We start from the raw sequence: 22,209 nt of genomic DNA on the forward strand, positions 1-22,209 counted from the left end.
TTAGGGAGACGCTTAGGCAGGCAACGATTGCACCATCCACGGTTTGAAAAGGAAGTGGAGGAAGCGCAGGCAGGAAAATCGTGCATCCCAAAGGCCGAGCCCCCAGCAGCCAGGCCCGTACGCCTGCAGCGCTCCTTCAACCACTACTCTCAGGGCTCCTTCAACCACTACTCCCAGGGCTCCGATCCCTTGCCTTCCTTCCCCTTCCCAGCCCAACTCTTTGCTGGCTACTGGCCCTTTTAGAAGCTGTCACGGTGGCGCTGTTGGCCCCGCCCGGCGGGGAGGGCCAAGAAGGAGGGGAGGGGTTGCTGGTGGCTGAAGCTGGGGGTGGGGGTGTGTGTGGGGGGGTGGTCTGGGTCTATTTTTAGCTCCGGGTCGAGTCACGTGACGACAGTGACGTCTCGAATGTTGTTGTTGGTGGCGGCGGCGAGCGGAGCCGGAGGAGCCGCCGCAAAGATGGAGGAGCCGTCGAGGAGGTGCTGCCGCTGCTGCCGCCGCCGCTGCTGCCGCCGCCGCCCGCGAAGCCGGAGCTCGAGCCGCAGGGGGTGAGCGCGCCCCACCAGCCCCGATCCCATCTCCCCCGGGCTCCCCGGACTCGACGCGGCGCCCCCTCCTCCCGCCGTCGCTGCCCGCGGGCTCCCCGAGCGCGCGTCGCGCTCCGCGCCCCCCTTCGACCCTCCCGGCGCCCGAGTGCCAGTAGGCGCCCCCCGGGAGCATCGCCAGCCGGTAGCCGGGCCTCTGGGTTACTGCGCGCCCCCCTCCGCGCCCCTCCCCGCCCCTCCCAGGCAGGGGCGCCTTCCCTGCAGGTAAGGGAGGGGCCCGTCTTCCCGCTACCTACACCCCCAGATGGCCGGGAGACCGGCCGGGGATGTCTGATTTGCCCTCTCCCGGGAGGCGCGTGGTGCGTTGCAGGGCGTTTTGAGCCCTGCACCCGGATTCTGTGCAAAGCCCTCTTCGCTGGACACCCTTTCTTGGTACTCTGAGGTGAGGGGCGCTGCCCACCCCACAGCGCTTCTAGCCATACCTCAGAACGCATCCTTGATTTTGTGTCCTTGACATCCGTGCTTGAGGAGGGGGCCTGCGGGCCCACCTTACTTCTCTCTCCCATTATTCTCACCCCCTCCCCCGTGAGGCGTTACTGCGTTTGTTCCCACCCTCTTCTCCCGTCTGACACCCTGGAGCCAGAGAGAGAGAGCTAGGAGGTGAAAGCTTCCCCCCTTCTTGTCTGGGGTGGAGGCCCCCCATTTTTCATCCTGGGTCTGTATCTCACAGAGAGAGGGACACTGCCTGTGCCTTTTAACTTGGGTAGGCTGCTTCCCCACCCCACCCTTCTCTGGGCCCCTGGGGAAGATGAGAATTGGCTGGGTGATAAGTAATTAATCTGGGAGTCTGGTTGTGGGGAGAGAAGAGGGGAACGTGGGAGCACCCCATTTGGGGGAGGAGGTGACCACCTGATGTCCCCCGTTGGCCTTCTGAGATGAGGTGTGTCCCTAAAAAGGAATGGTAGCAGCTGCAGTTGCTCTTGGGGGTGCTCAAGAGACTCACCACTCTGACAGTGACCACTGTGCTCTGGGGCCTGGAATGAGCTTTGGCGACTGGGGGTGATGATGCTGGTGACTGGGTTCAGGGTCCAACTGGGAGGGAAGGATGGAGCAGACCATAGGAACAATAGGAGGCAGGGGGTGGGAGATCAGGAGTCTTAGCCAGAAGGACCCATGACCAGACTGCTTTGCAGGACTGGAGCCTGGAGCTGGGTCCTGCCCTGGGCCTCCTCAGGTTCAGAGGATGTAGGCAGGGAGGGTCCTCAGTTCGAGTTCCAGGCAACAGGGGCCCTGAGCCTATGCTGGCTGTTTAGACGCCGGGCTGGGCTGGGCTGGGGATGGTGGGTGAGCCATGTTGGGGGCTGCCTGCTTCTTCATTTCAGTCTTCCTTCCTTCCTCTTCCTCTTAAACACAAAGCTTGGGGAGCCCTTGGGTTGCCTCCCACCCCTTCTCTTGAATCCTCTCTTTGCTCTCTCTCCCCTTGGACTTGGATCTGGGCTATGTCCAGACAAGGCAGGGTGGGCGTCTCTGAGTTAGAGGGGTGGGCCCCTAGCATCCCCACTCTCTGCCGGGCATGTATGCCTGCCAGGGGCCAGAGAGACAGATGCCAGGTGCAGTTTACTTGGGGGCAAGGATGGAGGACATGCCAGCTCTGTGCCAGCCTCCCCTTCCCCATATATCCTCCTCTGTGGCTGGATGGAGTAATCTGGGGGAGGGGGGAGGGCAGCACTATCACATGCCCCACCCACTCTAAGTAGCAGCAGAGACAAAGGTTTGCATTCCCTTCCCTTGGGGTGGCATCTTAGCTGTGTGTTTAGAAATGGGGGCTGGGGCTGGGGGGGGTGGTGTGGGGCGGGGAGTTTGTGTTTCTGCAGGGGGGAGGGGGCATCAGCTATAGGAGCTGGGGGGAGTGCAGTTGGTGCCGAAGTACCAGCTGCTCTTTAATAATTAATTCTTCCTACTCACATCCCTTTGAGGAGGGATGTCTGGAACACGGCATCAGGCTCAGCCAGCCTGCTGGAGGACGCACTCCTGTTGGTGGGGGGTGGGGGAGAGACGGCGAGGGGGTGCGGTTCTTGGCATTTTTGGAGCACTGTTGCTTGCTCATGAATGAAAACCTGATGCAGCCCGTGAGGGGGCCTATTGTAGCCGACTTTGGCTAATTAAACTTTCTCTGCCTTTCTTCTCCCCCACCCCACCTCACCCCAGCCTCGGCCCCAGCCGTTTCTTGGATGGGGACTCTGTCTGGTAGTGCTGGTGAGGGGGTACCCTTCTGCGTGAGGTTTTAGGGCAAACAGACCCGGTCTTCTGCCCTTTGCCTCCGTCTTGCCCCTCCCTCCCCTCTCACCCCCCCCCACACCCTTTTTCTTTTTCTAGAAATAGCAGCCTCCTCCATCTGGCTTGTGCAGATGCCTGGAGCTGCGTCTGAGCAGACAAACAGAAATGGGCCGATTGCAAAAATGAATTTGTCAGCCTGGTGCCTTTTTTCCTCCCCTGTTGCCCTCCCCCCTCCCTTAGTTTGGGCCCTGGACATCCAAGTCAGCCATCCCTCCTGGCTCTGATCATCTGCAGGCTTCTGGTGGGCCAGCTTGGGGGAAGGCACACGGCGATGGAAGCTTTTGGAGGCTGGGGAAAGTGGTCAGCCGTGGCCACGGTCAGGAGGGGTCAAGATGAGAGTTCCTTTGTGCCTTGGGATGGGATGTCTGGGCTTGTAGCTTTCTGATGACGTCTTTGGGGCACATCTCATATTGTGAGCAATCTCAGGCTCACAGGATTTGGTTCAGACAGCTCACCTGGCTGCCTTGACCTGGGGACAGGTCCCCAGCCTCAGTGCTCAGGACTTGGGCCTGCCTCTAGCAGGGCCAGAGCTGGTGTGTTGGCAGAGCGGCTGCCTGGTGGTGCTGGAGTTCAGGTTCCTTGAGGGACAAGATACCTGCAGGGCAGCATTGTGAACTTCGGGCCTTTGAGGCATTGCCTCCTCCTCATGTCCCTCACTTGGCTGCTCTTCTCCTGCCACCCTCTGCCAGAGTTTTTATTGCTCGTGAATGGAGTGTGGGATATTCCCCTAGGGTTTTTGCCTTTCCTCCCCCGGCTTAGCCCTGAGCTTGTAGGGTGAGATGCAGCTGGTTTCCTGCTGTCCTGGCTGAAGGTGGGAAGTGGGTTTGGATCCTGGGGTGGGACAGAGGTCTGACTGGAAGAGAGAGTTCTCAGGGGATGGGGACAGGGCCCTGGGATCTGCCTATTTGTGATGTCACGGAAGCCAGGTAGCTCACTGGTTTGGCATCGAAGTGCCAGGAGCCACACAGCTCTTGGTCCCTGACTGCCCACCGAGACCTTCCTATAACAATGGTCAGCAGTGAGTTTCTCTGGCTGAGGAGGCACCCAACAGCTCAGGTTTTTGTTTTTCTTTTTTCCAGCGGTTCGGGTTTTAACCATAAAGCTGCCCTTTCCCCTTGCGTGGCCCTCCTTAGTCAAAAATCTACACCTGTCCTGCCTGTCCTGATTAGACCGTGAATGCTGCTTTGTTTCCCAGGGAGGCTTGATGGGGGTGTTGGCAGACACTCTCCACTGGTGGATGGGGGTCCGGGGTCCTGCTACATCCTGCAGGGTGGGCAGGAGTGCAGCCTAACAGAGTCCTGAGCCCCTTGGGAGTTCTGGGAGCCCCTCCCTTCCTCTTCTCCCCAGGGGGTGAGGAAGATGGGCCTCAGGGCAGACCTTAACGTCGTTTGTGTACCATGGAGGCTCTGCCCCTCCTGAGGGCCCTGTTGTGGAGGTTCCTTTCACTAAGGAGATGGGCTGGGGCACTCGGGCTGCTGGGAATCGTGGGAATTTCTGAACCTGTGTTCCCCAGAGCATGGGAAGGGGTGTGAGCAGGACTGGGTGCCAGCCCCGGGGTGGGCATGGGCTGAGCTGTCTGCCCACGCGGGCCCTGCCAGGGCACCAACAACCCCACCTGCCGCCTTCCTGAGCTTGGCCGCAGTCCTGCGCAGCCTCTTTTGTCCTTGCCCCACACCTGTACCTGCTGGGAGCAATTCAGCCCCTTCTCTCTGCCTCCTCCCACCTCCCCATCTGAGTGCACCCTTCTCCAGCTACAGAGTCCAAACCTGGGGGCAGCAGGTCTAGGAGGACTTGAGGTCTTCCCACTCTGTGCACGGCATACGTGTGTGCATGTCTGTGTGTACGTTCTTATGTCCCTGCCGTGGCTGACTCCTGCGCCCCTCAGCTCCAAATGGACCCCACGCCTGGCGATCCTTGATGAGAATGCAGGGCTTACCGAGAATTTATCCTGCCAGGAGGTGGGCTGTCCTGGGGTGGAGCTGATCGTCTCTTCCTAGTTTGGGGGGCAGAGCTAGGGTTTAAATCTCGGCCTCATCGATCGCTTCCAGCTACCTCGATTTCACTGGGTGTTGGAGGGCCTGCCTTCATCTGGAAGAAAACGAATGAGATCATGTCTAGGGTGGATCGTGGACTGTTTAGGGATGGGCCCAGGTGGGTGCGTGTGTAGTGTCTGAGGCTTGAGGACTCGCTGTGGGGCTGGAGCGAGGTGGGGAGCTGGAGAGGTGGGGACAGGTTGGCAAACTCATGGCCCTGTAATACGGGGACATCCTCTCTTGCTGTATTGGCCTCAGCAGGCGTACTGCTGGGCCTTTTGGTGCCTTTGTACAAACTGGAAAATGGTGTCCCTTATTCTGGGTGGATTTAGCCTGTGTAGCTTGGCAGGCAGAGCAAAGGCTGGATTTCAGACCTCGTTGCACAGGGCACAACCTATACAACACACACAAGGCCCTGGGCTTGGGCCTTGGAGCCCCAGTCCAGAGGGCACCGGATGTGGGATGAATGTCTCTGTCTTTCGAAATTCTTGGAAACAGCATGGTTAATGGGTAGAGGAAAAGCAACTGTTGCCCTCTTTTCTCTGACCTGTTGTTTTGTTGAATGGGGGAGACCAAGACAGAAGTACATCCCGTTTCCAGAGTTGGGTGGCACAAGGATCAGGGAGTACGGAGAAGATGAGAGTCCCACCTCAGGCTACTGGGGCTGGGATACCAGTCTCTCCCTTAAGTTCTGCGAGGGGCTCCAGATCAGCCCTGCGTCTCCCCACTGCCCTGGACAGAGTTCAGAAGCACTTTCCCTGCACTTTCTCCTTTGGTGAGCACCATCTCCCACGTCAGGCACCCTTGGGAGTCTGTGAGGTCTCCCCACCTGGCAGCGGACATTGTCACCTAAAAAAGAATTTTGTTGTGGCTACTGTAGCCATTTCCCTTCCCTTGAGGGCTGATGTCCTCACCAGTAAGAAAGAGAAGAAACCAGGGTCTGGTCCAGTTCTGTGCCCCTGGGCAGGTGGCCCTCCCTCTCTTCCCTCGGTGTAACTGACAAGCTCCAAGGTCTCCTTCGACTCTCAGATTCCAGAGTTGGGGACCTCTAACCCTGCTCCATCTCTCCCCAGGGATGCCGTTCTGAGTGCCTGACTGCCTCGCCCCGAAGGATGGCCTCGGATGGGCGTTAGAGGCACAGCGGCCCCGGGCTCCTGTCCCGTCCGTCTGTCTGTTATCGTCTGTCTCTCTTGACATCACCGCAGCTCCACCCCCTCCCGTCCCAGCCCCCAACGCCAGCTTCCTGCGGGCCCAGAGCCGGCATGAACTCTCCCACCGAGTCGGGTAAGAGCTGGGAGGCTGGAGAAGGCACCTGGGGTGGCTTTGGATGTAATGGGCTGTATGGGTATCCAGCCCAGGCAAGCTGACCTTCAGGGTCTGAGCTGTAAGGGAACAAGGGGTCAGGAGTGGAGAAGCATCGTGAGAAGAGAACAGAGGCAAACCCAAAGTGATTGACCATGGGGTAGACCTGAAACTGACGGGTTGACGGTCCAGCCTGGCCCTGGGAGGGCATGGGTTCAACTCTGTCCCCAGGCCTGCCCTCTCAACTCAGGGACCTTCAATTCCGTGCCACCCTGCCCTGTTCACCAAGACAGGCAGGGCTGAGGGGGATGTGTGCCCCTGAACCTCTGCAGCCGGTCCGGGGATGATGTTGGACGAAGTTCCCTATGATAGCTGAATGTCCAGCTTCCTTTTTGTGGTGGTGTCCTCTCTTCCTGGTGGAGTGTTTCTCTGTGTTCCATACTTTATTCTTAGTGGAGCTTTGCAGGGCCTTCAGCCTCAGCCTATGTTGGGATATGTGGTATTGGGGTGGGCATGCAGTGACATGTTGGCGGAGGAGACTTGGCTCTCTCCTTTGAGTCCAGGTAGACATGCCCTGGACATGGAAGGGTCCTAATTTGGGGTCTCTGAGGTTTCTTATTCCCCTCTGCTCGTGGGAGCCCGCCTAGTGCTTCCAGAAATAATCTATGGGTGGGACTCCAGGCAGCTTTATGTACGGGTGGGTCTGGGTTTGTGCCCATGAGGATGTGTCCAAATGGCCTGAGCTGGACCCTCAGGAGTTTCACAGGGGGGTCTTGGGTCAGTGTGGTCAGAGTAATAACTGTCTTCCCTCCTTGGCAGTCTCCTTCTGCACAGACTTAAAGGATCAGAGTCCATCTTGCTCAACTTTAGCCCCCCCCCCCCCCGCAGGCCATCCGGTCACTTAACATCTTTTTCTGTAGGGATGGGAGCTATTTCTCCTTCTTTAGAGATAGGGAAACTAGGGCCTAGAGACCAAAACCCACCTGCAGGATGGTACTGAAGCAGCACCAGGGAGGAATCCAGGCCCCTTCCCCTCTCATTCCCTGTCCTTGTCACTGTGCTAAATCTCATGCTTCCTGTTGTGAGGATCCCCTGCTGGCGACCTGTGGCCCTGACCACAGCCCCAGGGCTTCCAGCAGATTCGATTCAGGGATGCCGAAGCTGGCGGGATTGCTTGGCTTTGTGACATTTGTTTTGGTCAAGGCTGTGCCCCCTCCCCTTTCCAGCATGACACACCCCGGGCACAGACAGTAGAGTGCCAGCTGGAGAAGGCTGGACTTGCCAGGTCAGCTTTGCTGATGGGCCCCCTCCTGCAGGGTCTGTGGCTCCCCCTCAGGTCCTCCCGCCTCTGCCTGCCTTCATTTCCCCTGCAGGGGCTGTGCCAGGTGTTAGACGTGGAGAGGTCTGTATGACTCTGGTGCTGGAGGGGGGCTGCCCTGACTTCCTGCTTCCTCCTCTGAGGCTGGGCTGGCGAAGGGAAGGAGAGGCCTGGTGGGTTCTCATCGGCCCTTCGGCCATCTCAGCTGGACACTGCCCCTTGCAGGGTCAGTTGTGCCCGGCAGGGGTGCCAACCGCTCTCTTCCTCTGAGCTACTATGCTGACCTGTCCAGGAGCCACTTCCAGTCACACCGGGCCTGGGGTCTAACCCTTGGCCAAGGGAACAGGAGCCTCGCAGAGACATCCGTTAGTGGCTTGGGGAGGACGTTTTCCAGCTTCGGGAGTTTATTCCCTTACAGTGAAAGGCTGAGATAATCAGCCTCAGATAGATCAGGTCAGTGGGTTGCCTTTCCACATGCAGGTGGTCCGAGTCCCCCTTGTAGCCACTGGTGCCAGGGCTGGCAGGGGCTGGAGGTATCCATCTGCCCTGAGCCGGGCCAGGAGGGGCCTCCAGAGTGGGGCCTATGGAGTTGGCCGTGCCTCCTGGCTGGCTTTCCCGCTCCCCCCAGCAGGGGGAGATGCCGTCTTCTCGTGTTCAGGAAGGAGGGAGAAAGAGAGGGGGCCAGAGGTTGGGAAGCTGGTTTTAGGACTGTGGCCAGACCTCAGAGCTGGGATCGTCGTCGTTGTTCAGGGCAGCGCCCTGAGGCCTTTCCCACCGAGTTTTCCCGGGGCTCAAGGCCTGGCTCTCCCGCTTGTGGAGTTCCAGCTGCTCTGGCCCAGGGAGAGGGCCAGCCTCCACACAGCCTCCCCCTTCGAGGGGCCCAGCATCTGCCATTCCCAGAGCTCAGGGTGGCATCTGGGCTGGGGTTGTGGGTGTCCGGCGCCTGGCAGAAGCCTGGAAACCACATGCTTGGACTCCACGGAAGTCAAATGAAACCATGAATTGTAGCTGGGTGTCCACATCCCGGGTAGACACCTCACAGGGCGCCCCAGGAAGAGCATGAGGCTGTGGGGCTGGGGATAGAGGTGGGGATGAGAATGGTTAGTACCTGGGGCCTGGGTGCCCTGGCCCCTGAGCACCTCCCACCCCCTCCCGAGACTCACTTCTCTTTCCTTAGGGCGCAGAACGGCAGGCCTGGGTGAGGGGCAGTTTCCCTCCATTTCTCTCAGTGCAGGAGCTTTCCTGTTTGGAAAAGAAAAATAGAAGATGGTCCATCCCGGCCTTCATAGCAAACAAGTTAGTAAGAGAGCACATTCCGGGTGAGGGGTGGCAGGTAGAGATTTCGAGAGATTTACTTCTGGGGCTCACCCGTCCTCCCCGGGGAGTGGGAGCTGATCCACTTACCTCTGGGCTGGGCCGAATGCCAGCATTTGACCTGATTTGCCTCTCTTGCAGTCTTGGGAGTACAGGCAGAGGCCATTGATGGGGCTGCCCGCTTCCCTGAGGAGGCCACTGCCTGGGGTCTGGCTTCTCTTCAGGCAAAAGGGGACTTGAGGAGTGAGGCTTTATTTTCATTTCTGCTTCCCTTAGTGGGACTGAAGGACTGACAGAATGTGCCCCTGGCCAGCCTGGAAGAGCTGCCCTGGGGCCTGGGCCCACTCTGGTCACTGCCCTGTCCTCCATGCTATTGCCCAGAGGAGAGGGCAAGGGTGAGGCGCGAGCCAGTCTGTGTGGCGACAGGGCCCCAGGAGAGAAGGTGGCCAGGTTCCTTAGCCCCAGCTTGGGAGGAAGAGAAGCTTCATGACAACACCTGCCTGCCCAGCACCTCCCAGCTCGCTGCACACTTTCTCTCCTTCCCTTTCCTGGCTGCCCCCTCCTTTCTGGGTGACCAGAGAAACTGGGGCATAGGCGTGGGGTGGAGCCAGGAACCTCGGCGTCCCGCCTCCCAGCCTTGGGCTCCGCCTCTGAGCCCCCGGGGAAGGCGGAGAAAGTGGGTCAGAGTCGGCGTGGGGCGGGGGTCTGGGAAGTGGACTCTGGTGTCCCTTCTCCACTTAGATGCCCCCCTGGCACACCTCTGCGCTCACTATAGATCAGGATCTGCCCTGCTCTCCCCTCCCCTGTCCCATCATTCCAAAGGGATTGAAGGCTTAGCATGGGACGTCCGGAGGAGGCAGGCTCAACCCTGAGGGGATGTGCAAGATGCCAAAGTAGGTGTGCACATTTTTCCGAGACTTGGTCTCAAATGAGAGGGTTCAGCCAGCACCTAGCATGGGACCTGGCGCATGGCGGGACCTGGCGCATGGCAGCTCCTGGGCGATGCTGACGGGCTCCAGCATGACTGGGTTCTAAGGGCAGGAGAGAACCGGAGGGCAGGCAGGCCCGATATCTCCAGGACCCCAGGGCAGCGGGCACCCCACACTCCATCTGGGGTGCTCCCCGGCCAGCCCTTGGCTTTTTTACTGTGCACAAAGCAGACTTCGCTTTTTTTCTTTTCGGTCAGGCCCCCACTCCAGCCTTTTGAGCCCAGGAAATGGGAGCCTTCAAGAGCTCAAGGGGCCCCATTAGGTTCTCCTCCTCCAGATTTAGAGGGTTAGGAGGCCTGAGCCCAGCCTCCAGGGGAGGGAGCAGGGTGAGCAAGGTCATTGCGGCACCAAGGAGGGGTTGGTGCCTGCTTCTAATGAGGCTCCTGTAACCCACACTTTGTGGGTGCTCTCTAAGGTTTGTGGGATGACATGGGAGAGCTAGATGCGTGGGGATGGAGAAGAGACACGAACCACAAGGACAGGGGCTATAAAGCAAGAAGGATTGAGGTTAGACATTAGGAAGACTTGGTTGCATGACTTGAATCTCCGAAGGAAAAAAAAGACACTTGTCCCCGTCCCAGGCCTCCTCTCTTATTCCCCTGGAGGATTCTGGGAACTACATTGAGGATTGTCTGGCTGTGTCTGACACTTCACTTCCCACTTCAAGCTGTTACTGGAATTCATAGTAGTGCTGGGAACTGCCCTGAGTCCCCGGCTCTGGCCACCTCTGGGTGCCCAGTCTCCTGGGTGCTCCCAGCTTTCCTAAACAGGGAGTCGTGTTTCCTAAGGTTTCTGACTGCTCCACGTTCTGGGGCCCCTGCTTTTGAGTCACTGTAACTGATGATTTCCTCTCTTCCAGAACAGGGCTGCCCTACCATACTCTCCTGCGCCTGGGGCAGGCAGAGAGAGCCAGGACAGGGCTAGCCAGCCCTTCTGGTTGCTTTCAGCGTGGGTGGGTGGAGTCCTGGCTGGGAGGGGCTGCTGCCCCCAGCTTTCTGGGTTCCCTTGAGTCTGCTGCCTGTCACCTGTTAAGGAGACCTTGACCTTCCCTTCCCTTGCTCTTGAGAGAGCCTGGTTGGCTAGGATGAGGTTGGGGCAAGGGGTGCTGGGCAAAGTCCCCAGACCTACCCTGAAATGTCCACCAACTCCAGACCCCTGTGGGGAGCACTGCTCCATCACCAGTTTTCTGGAGTCTGCCCTGGCTGAGAAGCTGAGGCTCCAGAGCTTTGTTTCGTTCCTGTTGACCTCCAACTCCCCCAGTATACATCTTGCCAGCCAGTCTAGGGCCTGGGAAAGCCCACCTCTACCACTTACCCATCCATGTGATCCCCCCACCTGAGGGCAGGAGGCCCCTTTGCCGTCCCCAGCTGGCAGGAGCCACAGCTACTGTGTCCTTGGTTGGCCAGCTCCTCCTGGGCTCCCGACAGGAGGGTGAGGTCATCCAGTCCAGGGAGAGGACAGGTGTCCCTGGCTCCATGCCTAGAGTTGGGGGCAAAGGGGGCCAGGAGGGGGCTCCAAAATAGCAACTGTGACATCAGGAAGGGGGAGGGGGACACAGACCCAGGAATAACCAGGCTATTAAAAGGCTCCAGTGAGGTCAGGGGGCCAAGTGGGATCTCGGTATCAGTGGGAGGCACAACCTCAGGAGGAGGGTTGGGCCAGCAGTGGGCTGGGTAGGCGGGTGTCACCAGTCCTCAGGGCGCTCTAGCCTTAGGTCCCAGCAGGGCCGCAGGAGCCGGGGCTGCTCTGCCAGGCCTGGGGCTGGTGGCTGGTGGGGAAGGGCTGGGTGCTGGCAGCCCCTTGACTCTTCTTGGAGGGGCTCCAACCTCAAGTCTCTTCCTACCTGGGTACTGGGGGTCATTATACCTGTTAATGGAAACCCTGGGGCAGCTTCGTGTGCTCCCTGTGCAGGAGGCAGTGGGCTGTGGTGGTTAGAGCTCAGACTTGAACTTCAGACATCCCAGACCTACCACTGAAACAGCTGTATGACCTAGGGTGAGCGACTTCATCTCTCTGTGCCTCGGTTTCCCCGTCTGCACCTCTCTTCTGAGGTCATCGTGTAGAATAAATGAGGTGACGTATGTGCTGCTCTTAGCATTACACCTGGCACATTGCCACAGGAAGAGCTACCTGCGCTCTGAGAACGGGCAGGTGCTCCCAGGTGCCCTTCCCTGGGTGGGGTGAGGCCTGTCCAGGAAGTCTCCCTGCCCCCTGGAAGGAAGCTGAGCAGCCTCTGGAGGTGACACCCTTAATGGGTAGGAGGGAGCTGCCATTTAGCTGCTGCTCAGGGGTCTCCCTGCTGGTCAAGGGGGTGGGGGAACCACCTCCCAGCTCGGCAAGAGGGCAGAAATTAAATCAACTCCCATCCGTTGGCTGTTAGAGGGACTCCAGGGAAGATGCAAGTTTAGGCCAGGTGGCCCTGTCTGCCACCCTCTCCCGGACCCTTCCAGTTCCTTTACTTGCTCTGGACGGCGAGAGGGCGGATAGAGGATGAAATCTGGCTTTTTGGTCTCTAGCCCCTCGCCTGCCAAGAGCAGCGCCAGAGCTGCTCCCAGATGCGTGGGTATTCTAGCGCGTGCCCTTCCCCAGCGCAGGCTCTGGCCACCCGGCTCTGTGGCGTTGGCCCTGAATGCAGGCCCTCCCCTGTCCCCATCCCCCTGCCTGGCGCTTCCTCCTGGGGTGGAACGCGCCTCCCCCTCCCCCACTTGGGGCCTCCGCCAGGCCCGGGCTCCTGGCAGCCGGCCGGCGGCTCCCTGAGCATGCTCCACCTATTTATAGACAGGGCCCTCCCCCAACTGCTATTTCAGTCTCCTGCCAGCTGCCGGCGGCTCATTCGGGAAGGAGGAGCAGGGAGCCGGGCCCAGAGCTGTCACCCAGGGCTGGGAGGGAACGCAGAGAGCCCGCCTGCCTGCTCAGCTCTCCTTCCTGTACCCTGAGTGCTCAGCCATACCCGCTCCTGGGAGCTCTGGAAGGGCCAGTGGTTGGATGCCCCTCTAGCAGGGAGCTGGGCCTGTGGCTCCGGGGCTCCTGGCTCCTCCTGCCGCCTGGAGTGCCCAGGCCGGATGAGGCACCTCCCCACAGCGCGGGTCCCAGCAGCAGTGGCCTGAGGGAGCCCCTGAGCAGCGAGGGCCCCGCCCAGCCACCTTCCCTTTGGCCGACTCCCGCCTCAGGCGGCCCCCTGCCGGGCATGCTGCTGGTGCCCAAGGCTCAGGGGCTTGTGGAGATGCTGCAGACCATCTATGAGACGGAATCCTGTTTCTCAGCAGATGGGATGCCAGGCCGGGAACCATCCTTGGAAATCCTGCCTCGGACCCCTCTACATGGCCTCCCTGTGGCAGGTAAGTGCCTCGGTGTCCCCGCCTGCCCTCTGCCACTGGGCATCCTTGTCTCTGGGGCTGAGCGTCTGGCTCCAAGTCTCGCCCAGGTGGGGTCCTGCTTAGATCTTTCTGGAGGTCTTTGTTGAGGATATGTGCAGTCAGGGGAGGTGTGCTTACTGGGATGAGCTTCCCTGCTCTCCCTGGGCCAAAACCTGTCCCCCCACCATGCCCTCCAGCTGCACTCTGCTGCATCTCTTCGAGTCCCTTTGGCCTCCGGCAGGGTCTACATCAGCTGCTGGGGGCTGTGGATTACTAGAGGATCCTGGCCTAGTTGGCACCATGGTCAGAGGGGAGGAAGTGGGTCAGTGACCTGCCTCCAGGCTGTCTGCTCCCCAGGTCTGGACAAGACAGGAACCCATAGCCCTAGTGTCCCTAAGAATAAAGGCTACCCCCACTCCTCTGGCTGGGTTCTTAGGGCCAGAGGGTCCAGTGCAGTGATTTCTGCGAGTCCCCAGTCAGGAGTGCCCTGGGAATCAGACACCTGGGGAGGAGGCTTGATGCAGTTGTGGTGGAGGTAGGCAGAGGCTGGCAGCTGGGATGTTGGGGGTCTTGGCTGCCTTGGCTTCTGGCTCCCCCATATCTCTCCTCCCCCCAAGCTTTGGTTTATCCTCAACACATGAGGATGAAGGAATGTTACTCAGGCTCATAGGGCTTGAGGACTCCCTAGCCCTCCCACCTTCTCAGCAGGGACGTTTTTGGCTCTTGGCTGGGGGTGGCGTCCCCCAGAGCCGGGCCACTCCTTCCCTCCCTCCCAGGAACCTGTTGGCAGCATCAGGCCTTCCTGGCACAGCCTCCCCACCAGGCCGGCACCACAAGATGCTTCCTCTAGGGAGGGGCCTGCTGGACCCATGCCCGCTTGGCACTTGGGTGTGGGTGTCTGTGTGTGTATGTATGGGGAATCTTTGCCTCTGGATATGTGGGTGTGGGTCCCAGGCTTTGAACTGGAAGGTGGGAACCATGTGCCTGTGCAAGTGCCAGTGATTTGGCTCTAAGCTGTCCAGGGATAAGGTTGCAGCTGGACTGGGATGTGTGAGAGGATGGAGGTTTGGGGAACATTTGGAAAAGCCTTCAAACCAAGCCTACCGTCTGCCTGAGCAGGGAAGCCCATGTAGTCTCCTAAGGTCACAGCATAACCCTGGGGACCAGCCCTGAGAGTGCCCGTGCAGGCCCCTGGGATGGGGGGTGGAACCTTGGGGCCAGCCGTGCAGAGTCTCTGCACAGTCCCCTGGGAGGGGTGTAAACGCAGAGGGTCGTTCTAGCCCTGGTCTGGTGGAGCCCGCAGCTCTAGCTAAAGACCTGCCTGCTCACTCCTACCCTGAAGCCTCTGGGAGTCAAGGTGGTCCCTTGCCAAGCAAAGGGCTGACTGTGCAGAGCATCTGCCTGGGGGGTGGTCCTACCCCATTTGGCAGATGCCATATCAGTCCACCCATCCTGTCCCCACTGCCCCTTGCCTCCCAGAAGCAGTTGGCGGTTGGCCTGAAGTTTCCTCCTCAGCATGTTCTCTCATCCTCTTTCAAGTTGGGCCCCAGAGTCCTTGCAGGCTGGAACCCCGCTGATCCCATCCCTTCCCTAAGGCTCCCCGTCCCCGCATAGACCCCCCAGCCAGTCCCTCCCCCCCCCGCCCCGACACATGCACACTGCCTAGCCTTCTGAGCGGTGGCGTGGTCCATGCTGGCAGGAGGGAGGCGTGAGTCACCTCAGCGGCTCGGGGAGAGGGCTAAGAATGTTCCCCCTGCGCAGCTCTGATGCTGTGTCTGTGACGCGGCTGGGGACAGATATAGGCCTGGAGCTCGGCTGCCTTGTTTTTTTTTTTTGGACTCTGGAATGTAAATAGATGTTTCAAATAGAAACGCTTTAACCTTTGGGTTAAAAAAAAATCCACCCCGGATAAACACGGCCATGAGGGCCAGGCAGCCTGGTGTTCCCCCCCCAACCCTCCCCCGCCGCCTCCTCTCTCCATCTCTTGATCAGTCTCCAGACAGGATGCAAAAGCCTGTGGCTAAAAAAGCAGGTGTCCAGGGACGCTTCTTGGGCAGTGTGTGTTGCCAGGCCTCCCCAGCCCGAGGGTTTGAGGAAAAGGGGCTTTCCAGGGTGGGTGTCTGCCCTGAACTCTCTGCCCACTCCAGCAGTAAGTCTTTGGAGCCCTATTTTAGGGGCATCCTCGGCTCTCTGGACTGTCCTGTGCGCACTTAGCACAGTGCCTGGCACATGGATGAATGAATGTTGCTGAGGGGACTGGCATCCAGGGCTGACAGCAGGATTCCTGGGCTCTATTCTGGGGCTTGGCCCTCTAGGTGAATAGACAGATACGGTAAGTTGCCCTGATGGGTGAGCCAGAGTCTTGGCAGGCGAGCCCACGAAGGATGTGGGGTGCTCTCCTCTGTTCCTGCTCGAGGACGGGGACAAAACACAGCTTCTGCTACTGCTCTCAGGTCTTCCTTGATGGATGGGGCCTCTGCCTGGCTCCTTCTGCAACAGCCCAGCACACAGTGGACACCCCTCTCATACAGGCTTGGTCCCGGCTCAGGGAGCCCAGGCGCTTGAACTCTGGTGAGGGATTCCCAAGGATGCAGTGCCGGGGGATCCCCTGCCTCCCTTCTGTTGGGCCTTGGATTTCCCTCTGGCCTGGACTGGGCAGCGTGCTGCTGCTTGGGCAACGTGTAGGATGTTAAAAGCAGGCATGGAGGAGGAGTCTTCTTTCCCCAGTGAGGGAGGGTGTGAATCCCACTTATGCCAGGAAGGGATGCTATGGTTGTTGGGAAGTGCCATGGGGTCTGAGTTTGGTATTGGGGTTTCCCCTGGATATTCTTATTCATACCATTCCAAGCTTGGCTAGGTAGGTGGGTGTGTAGGCATAGGGGTGTGGGTAGGTCGGAAGTGCGAGACTGGGGTGGGAGGGGAATTAATATTATAATCTACTAAATGATGGGTATTAGGGTGCTTTCCTTACCTTATCTCCCTTGGAAAGGTATTAATAGCTATGTTTTACAGTTGAGAAGGATCTGAGAAGTTAAGGAACTTGCGCAAGGTCACAGAGTAAATGACGGCTGGGCTTCAGACTCAGGTCTTTGTGTAGGGCGACGTCTAACCCATACAAGAGCTTCCCTGTACAAAGTTTTTTAAAGGCGGCCCTTCTTCCAGGTCGCTATATCCTCAAGCCAGAGTGCATGGCTTAGCACTGGGAGCCTGGGCTAGACTTCAGCCCCCAACTTGCCCCTTCAGTTGGGTGCCCTTGTGCAGTACACAACCTGTACAACCTTATGTGGTGGGTCTGTCTTTGTTGCTTCCAAAGTTTTTTCTCCTCGACAAGAGAGACCATTCTGGTCTTGGGGGGCTCCTGAGGTTTCTGGGAGGAGACTGTTTTCTACAAATACTGGGGGCCGCTGAATCAGCTATTTCCCTCCCTGTAGGGATTTCGGCCCAAGCGGGGAGAAGGGGGCTCAGGAACAAAGTTGAACACCCTGTCCCATTCAGACAGCCTCCCCTGCCCCCATCCCCTCCTACCCCACCCCCTCTTCTTGTTTTTGAGACCCTCAGCTGTCCCTTCCCTGCTGCACAGCTGCCAGACAGGAAATCAGATTAACCGTGTCCACGCACACAGCTGTAACAGCTGTCAGGTTGGCAGCAGAAGTGCCGCCAGCGGGGGGACACTGTGAGAAAGTAGTTCTCAAACTTTCAGTTGCTGCAGAATTACCGAGGGGAGCTATTAAAATGCGGATTCCCAAGCCTTACTCGCCACCCCAAGGTTCGGATTCCGTAGGGCAGCCCAGGAACCAGCATTTTTAACACATCTCAGATGATTTTGATGTGAGTAGGCTCAGACCACGCTTGGAGTATGGGCAGGGATCCTGTGGACAGGGGTCATGGGGCCTAGCAGCCTGCCAGTGGATGTCACCAGTCTCCCTAGAAGGCCTCGATGGGCTTTGGGACTCTTGGGAAAAGGCCAGCTGCAGAGGGAGGGAGGCTGTTGCCTCAGTCAGATTCAAATCCAGCTCCCAGCAGCCTGGCCGTCTGGAGACGGAGGATGTCTTAAGACACTGGGGAGCAGGTGTCTGAATCCCAGCGGGGCAGGGGATTGTGACAAGTGGCCAGGGGGACAGGGTGCTCTGCCGGACGCTCCGGGCTGGGCTGTGCTCGGGGAGTAGTGCAGGCAGAGCTCCTGCCCTGGAGCCCCTGCTGTCCACCCCAGGTGTGGAGCGAGCAGTCCCAGCAACATCTGCAGACTTTGAATGGTTAGTGTGCCTTTTAATTGCCTCTAGCCTAGTGCCCAAGTGTTTCCTGGAAATGGCTGGGCTGGGAGAAGTGAGTCTACTTATCCTCCAGAGAGCTGCTCAAGACCAGTGACTAACTCTGTTTTTGCCGGTGAGAGATGCTTTGTGCCTTCCACCAGGGCTCTGCATCCCTTAAGCTTAAGGTCCTTGAGAGGCACAGTCTACCTCAAGGTTTCTGGCGGTCCCGTTCACTTGGCCCCCTTTCCCCCCGCACTCCCGGCTCTGGGGTTCTGGGGCCAACCAGGTCTCCCATCTAGATCCCTGGATCCTTCATATGGAGTTTGGCGCCCTGCTCTCATTAAGTTCAGGGATAGCCTTCAAGATTTCTCCTGGGTTTTGGTGGGAGGCAAGAGAGAACCAGAAGACCCAGGGTTAAGCCCCGGCTCCTCCGCCTCCTTTCCAGGTGACTTTGGATGAATTTCTTCCATCTCTGGCTTTACTTTCTTCCCCTGTCAACTGGGGGAGTTGAGTGGCTGATCCGGCTGGCACTTCCTTCAGTGACATTCTAAGTCTTTGACATCAGTTTCACGTTGCTTCTGCCTAAGAGGGGCTTCGGGTCGCCCGAGTCCTGGCCCCAGGTGGATGTAGAATGGTACTGGGGAGAGGGGTGTTGCCTGCAGCAGGCACAGCAAAGTTAGATACCTGGAAAGGCTTTCTGACTGCCGGGAGCTGGGGCCCAAGAGCAGGGACCAAAGCTTGTGTTCCCCTGTGTTAAGTAATGCTTTTAAGGGACTGAGGGATCCCACCGCTGTGGGCTGAGCCTCAGAGGACAGGGTGGCCCTTCTTGGAGCTAACAAGGCAGGGGAGGCTGGAGAGACAGGCTAGAAGCGCTGCCGTTGGGAGGAGGCTCTTCCCAGGGATGCCTCCTCCCGCGCCGGGATCCAGCTGCCGGCCGCTCCAGCTTGTGTTGTGTGGGGCCCACCGGCAGGGCTTTGATTGGGACAGGTTCACAGAATGACCTTGGGACGGTCTGAAATGAGAGCGCTAAGAGAGCTTAGGCTTCACTAGACCGCCAGAGGGGTCCAGGACACACAAAAATGTCAGGAGCCATTAATAGCCTCTACTAGTACCTCCTGAGATTTTCCCAGGCTTTGCGCCAAGCTCCACTGCACGTGTTATCTCTCCGGAGCCCTAGCAGCTCTGGGAGGTGGGTGCTATTCTTCCTCCCATTTCACAGATGCCCGCACGCAGCACGAGGAGGGGCTTGGTGTCTTGCCCTAGGAAGTGGCAGAGGCTGACTTGAACCCTGGTGTTCTCTTATTCCAGAGCCCTCGCTCTTAACCATTATGTGATGTGTGTTGGCTTGCACTGCATGGGGAGTTGGGAAAATTGCTAGGTGAGCGTCATCCCCAGCTCGCACATGTGGAAATACTGTCTGCATTGTGGTAGAACCTGTCGAGCCTAAATTGGCCTCCCTAGTCACGTAAGAGCACAGAAATAGATCATGGGAAACCGTCCTTGGTGGGGAGGGGTCATCGGCGTCATGGGGAGGAGTGTGAAATGCTGTTCCCTGCCTCCTTCCAAAATCCCTCAAGGCCAGCAAGGGGACAAGAGCCTTTTCCCATTCTCCAGAGGGACAGGACGAGGTCATCTGACATTTAAGGAAGCTGCTGACACCCCAGACTGCTGAGGGAGCTCCCGAGGGCCTGGATGCTGGTGGAAGGCACTGCCCTCTAGGGTGGGCTGCCAGCCTGTTGCTCTCCAGAGGGGCCAGTTCTCTGAGCACCTGGGAAGCCCCGCATTGGAGTTAGCACTGCATAGGTTAGTGTTCAGACGGAGCCCGCCTGAGCTGGGAGCCAGGACACCTGGGTTTGAGTCCCTGCTACTTAAACGGTGAGATCTCCTGCACAGCAGCCTGAGAGGCTTGGTTTCCTTGCCTGTGACACGAGGCAGCTGCAACAGATGATCTCCCCTTTCCCCCTCTTCGCTCTTTTTGTTGGGGGTAGCTCTTCAGATCCAGGGCTTATCTGCAGAGGCCTCATTTTCATCCTGTGTAGACATTCCAAACGGCTTAATACACCCCTCCCTCAAACTCCGTGTACCCTGGCTCCCCTCCTCCCCGCAGCCTTCTGTGGCTGGTGGCTTCTGGGAGCAGGGTCTTTTTAGAGCCAGTTGTTAAGCTTCTTAGGTCTGCCAGGTCGGTCCACACACTGTGGGGCCCCTCCCCCTCCAGTGCTTCTCCAGGGGGAACTCAAGGTACCATTTTCTTGCTGCTAGGGTTTGGGTCACAGGGATACTGGAGTTGGTGACTTCTCCAAGAGAAGGCTGGGAGCCGGGGCATGGCCTGTGGTGTGTTCAGAGCAGGAGGAAGGCTTGACCTTGGTTTTTATTTTGAACCCTTTTCCCAAAGTTGCTGCTAAAAACCTGCTCTTGGCGTGCTAGAACCCCTTGTCTGCTCGGGGGCAGTGTCCCTTTGCCTGGACACACTCTTTTTAGTCTAAGCCTGTGCTGGCAGTCATCCCAGAGGTTACCCTGTCAGCACCTGCGTCATCCTTCCCTTCCCCCCCGCCCCCGCCCCGAGGAGTCAGGGTAACCCTGGCTGTGCTGCCCAGAGAATCTGCTGGGGGAGCCCCCGCTGGGCTGATCGGAAGCCCAGCTAGATGGGAAGGAAGTGTCACTGAAGTATCACTGGCGCTGCTCAGTTGTACCCATGAGCTGGGCAGAGTGGTCCCCTCTAAGCCAGAGCCTGGTGTGTGTGGGGCCCTTCTGACGGCTGCCCACCCAGCTGCCTGGGCTGGGGCTTCTCCGGGGAGGCAGTGTTGGTTAGTCCTTCCGAAGGCCGGAGGACAGGATGCTCTTGCTGCCAGTTCCTAAGGCCACAGCTCCCAGGCAGGGTCAGAGTCCCCGGAAGGGGAGGAGTATGGAGCAGGCCGACCTGGACCCTTCTGCCTGCCTCTGCAGGAGGTCCCTGGGTCAGTTACCGGCTTCCTCTCCACTTCTGCAGCTCCCTGTCAGGAGGAGGCCTGGGGTAGGAGGCCGTGCCCTCCCATGTGACCCCTTCCCAGGCCTTTGCTGGCCAGAGTCCCCAGCCTGTCCTCTTAGGGACCAGTGTCCCTCCATCTACTTTCTTCCCTTTCCAGAGGTCCTGCCACCTTTCTCAGTCCACCAGGAGGCGGTCGAGAGCCTCCTCCTATCATGACACTCCCATTTCCCCTTCCAGGTGCTTGGTTCTCAGGGCAGCCACTGCCACCTGCTCTGCTCATGCTAAGCTTGCAGAGGGCACAGATCCTCGAGGGGGAGCAAGGCCAGCCACACTCTAGGTTTCATGCCCAGAAAACTGCATCTGGGGGGCTCTGTGCCTCCCCGCACCCTTTCCCTGACTCCAGCTGTCCAGCCGCAGCCCCTTCCGTCTTGGATGGAGCCGGGTTACTACCTGCAGACCCACGGGCTGCTGCGTCCTGTCCAGGCCCCACAGGGCCTGCAGATTACTATTCCATCGCTCGTCCTTCCTGCTTGTGTGGGAACAAGGCTGTGTGGCAGAGCCCGCTGGCCGCCCCGCCACCTGCATACCAATGGGACTGAGGTTGCGGCTGCAGCACAGGACCTAGCATCTCTGCCGCGGTGGCAGCGGCTGTGCAGGAGCCCTGGTGGGAGAGTCCTCTTGCCTGAGCCCGTGCCCTCTCTGCAGGGCTCCTGCAAGGGAAGCCAGCACTGCTGGCGGCAGTTCCAGCCCAAGCAGGGTTATCTGCTGGGAGCCAGGAGCACTTGGACCCCTGCCCTTCCCTGGGCGGGCGGGCGGGCTGGCATCCGGCTCCCACAGCCCCGGCACTGCCGGGAGCAGCAGGTTGAAGCCTGTCCACCTCTTGGCTGAGTGATCAGAGTGCCATGGGCCAAGCCAGCCTTGCCTAGGAACAGATAACACTCCGGCCAGCCTGGGACCTTGCTGAGTGTTTCCAGGGCTGGGGACACCTGAGGCTGGCTGCTGGTTCCTCGCTGCCCACCCTACTTTTGCACCCTGGACAGGGCCGGCCACCTCCAGAAAGGGCCTCTGTAGTTTCCCAGGGCCTTTCCTCCTGGTGCTGGGGCAGGACATGGGTTAGGAGGGAAAGTGTGTGTGTGTGTGTGTGTGTGTGTGTGTGTGTGTGTGTGTAACCCCACCCTCCTGGTCACATCTGGCCACTCCTGCAGATGTGGCTCTGGCCTTGTGGCCGCAGAGTCGTCAGTGTGGCTGGCGGGCAAACCACAGAGGAATGTGCCCGGCAGTGCTGGGGGAAGAAGGGCTAATGGGGAGCATGAAAGATACTGTGCTCAGGCTACCTTCCCTCTCCCATCTCCAGTGGGTCCCAGGAGCCATGTTCAGCCACGAGGGTAGCATGGCCTTGGCCTTCAGTAGGCCTCGTCCCTGCCTTGGGGGGACACTCATTCAGTGCAGGCCCCCTGGAGAGATCCAGGCTCACAGACTGCAGTGGGTGTGGGAGCCTTTCTTAGCTCAGCCCTTAGCCCCGCTCCCGGCTCTCTCTCCACTCCTGATAAGAGATGGCAGTGGGGGCCTGGGCAGAGGCCTGCTCGTGAGGGCAGGGGACTCCAGCAGCCGTCAGGATGGGGGGGTCTTTCCTTCTGCAGGCCTGGGCTGGAGTGGGCCCCCTTGCCACCGGAAAGTCTGCCCAGCTCCCTGTGGCCTCCCTGGGTTGGAGTGGGGAAAGTGAGGGCTGTCTTTGGAGAAAGAAGTGGAAAAGAAACAAGACGGTCGGGCCCTGCCTCTCACTTCCTCCTTTCCAGGCAGTGG

The 22,209-nt window shown here is 59.1% G+C and overlaps 1 protein-coding gene across 5 annotated transcripts in view; it reads left to right on the forward strand.

Annotated features, from left to right (window-relative positions):
- The first annotated feature begins 375 nt into the window (after positions 1-375).
- HDAC5 (histone deacetylase 5) overlaps positions 376-22,209 on the forward strand; it is a 35,330-nt gene continuing 13,496 nt past the window's right edge. For 2 of the 5 annotated variants that reach the window (XM_081220151.1, XM_081220154.1), the window contains exon 1: positions 12,666-13,173. In XM_081220151.1, the coding sequence (XP_081076277.1) occupies positions 13,023-13,173 (151 nt within the window). In that variant the 5' untranslated portion in view covers positions 12,666-13,022. Of the gene's footprint in view, positions 546-5,985; positions 6,197-12,665; positions 13,174-22,209 lie in introns of those variants that run through there. The other 3 variants (XM_081220152.1, XM_081220153.1, XM_081220155.1) reach the window with 3 other exon arrangements.

This window comes from Mesoplodon bidens, assembly GCF_964165515.1.
Source record: "Mesoplodon bidens genome assembly, chromosome: 19".
NCBI classification, from domain to species: domain Eukaryota; kingdom Metazoa; phylum Chordata; class Mammalia; order Artiodactyla; family Ziphiidae; genus Mesoplodon; species Mesoplodon bidens.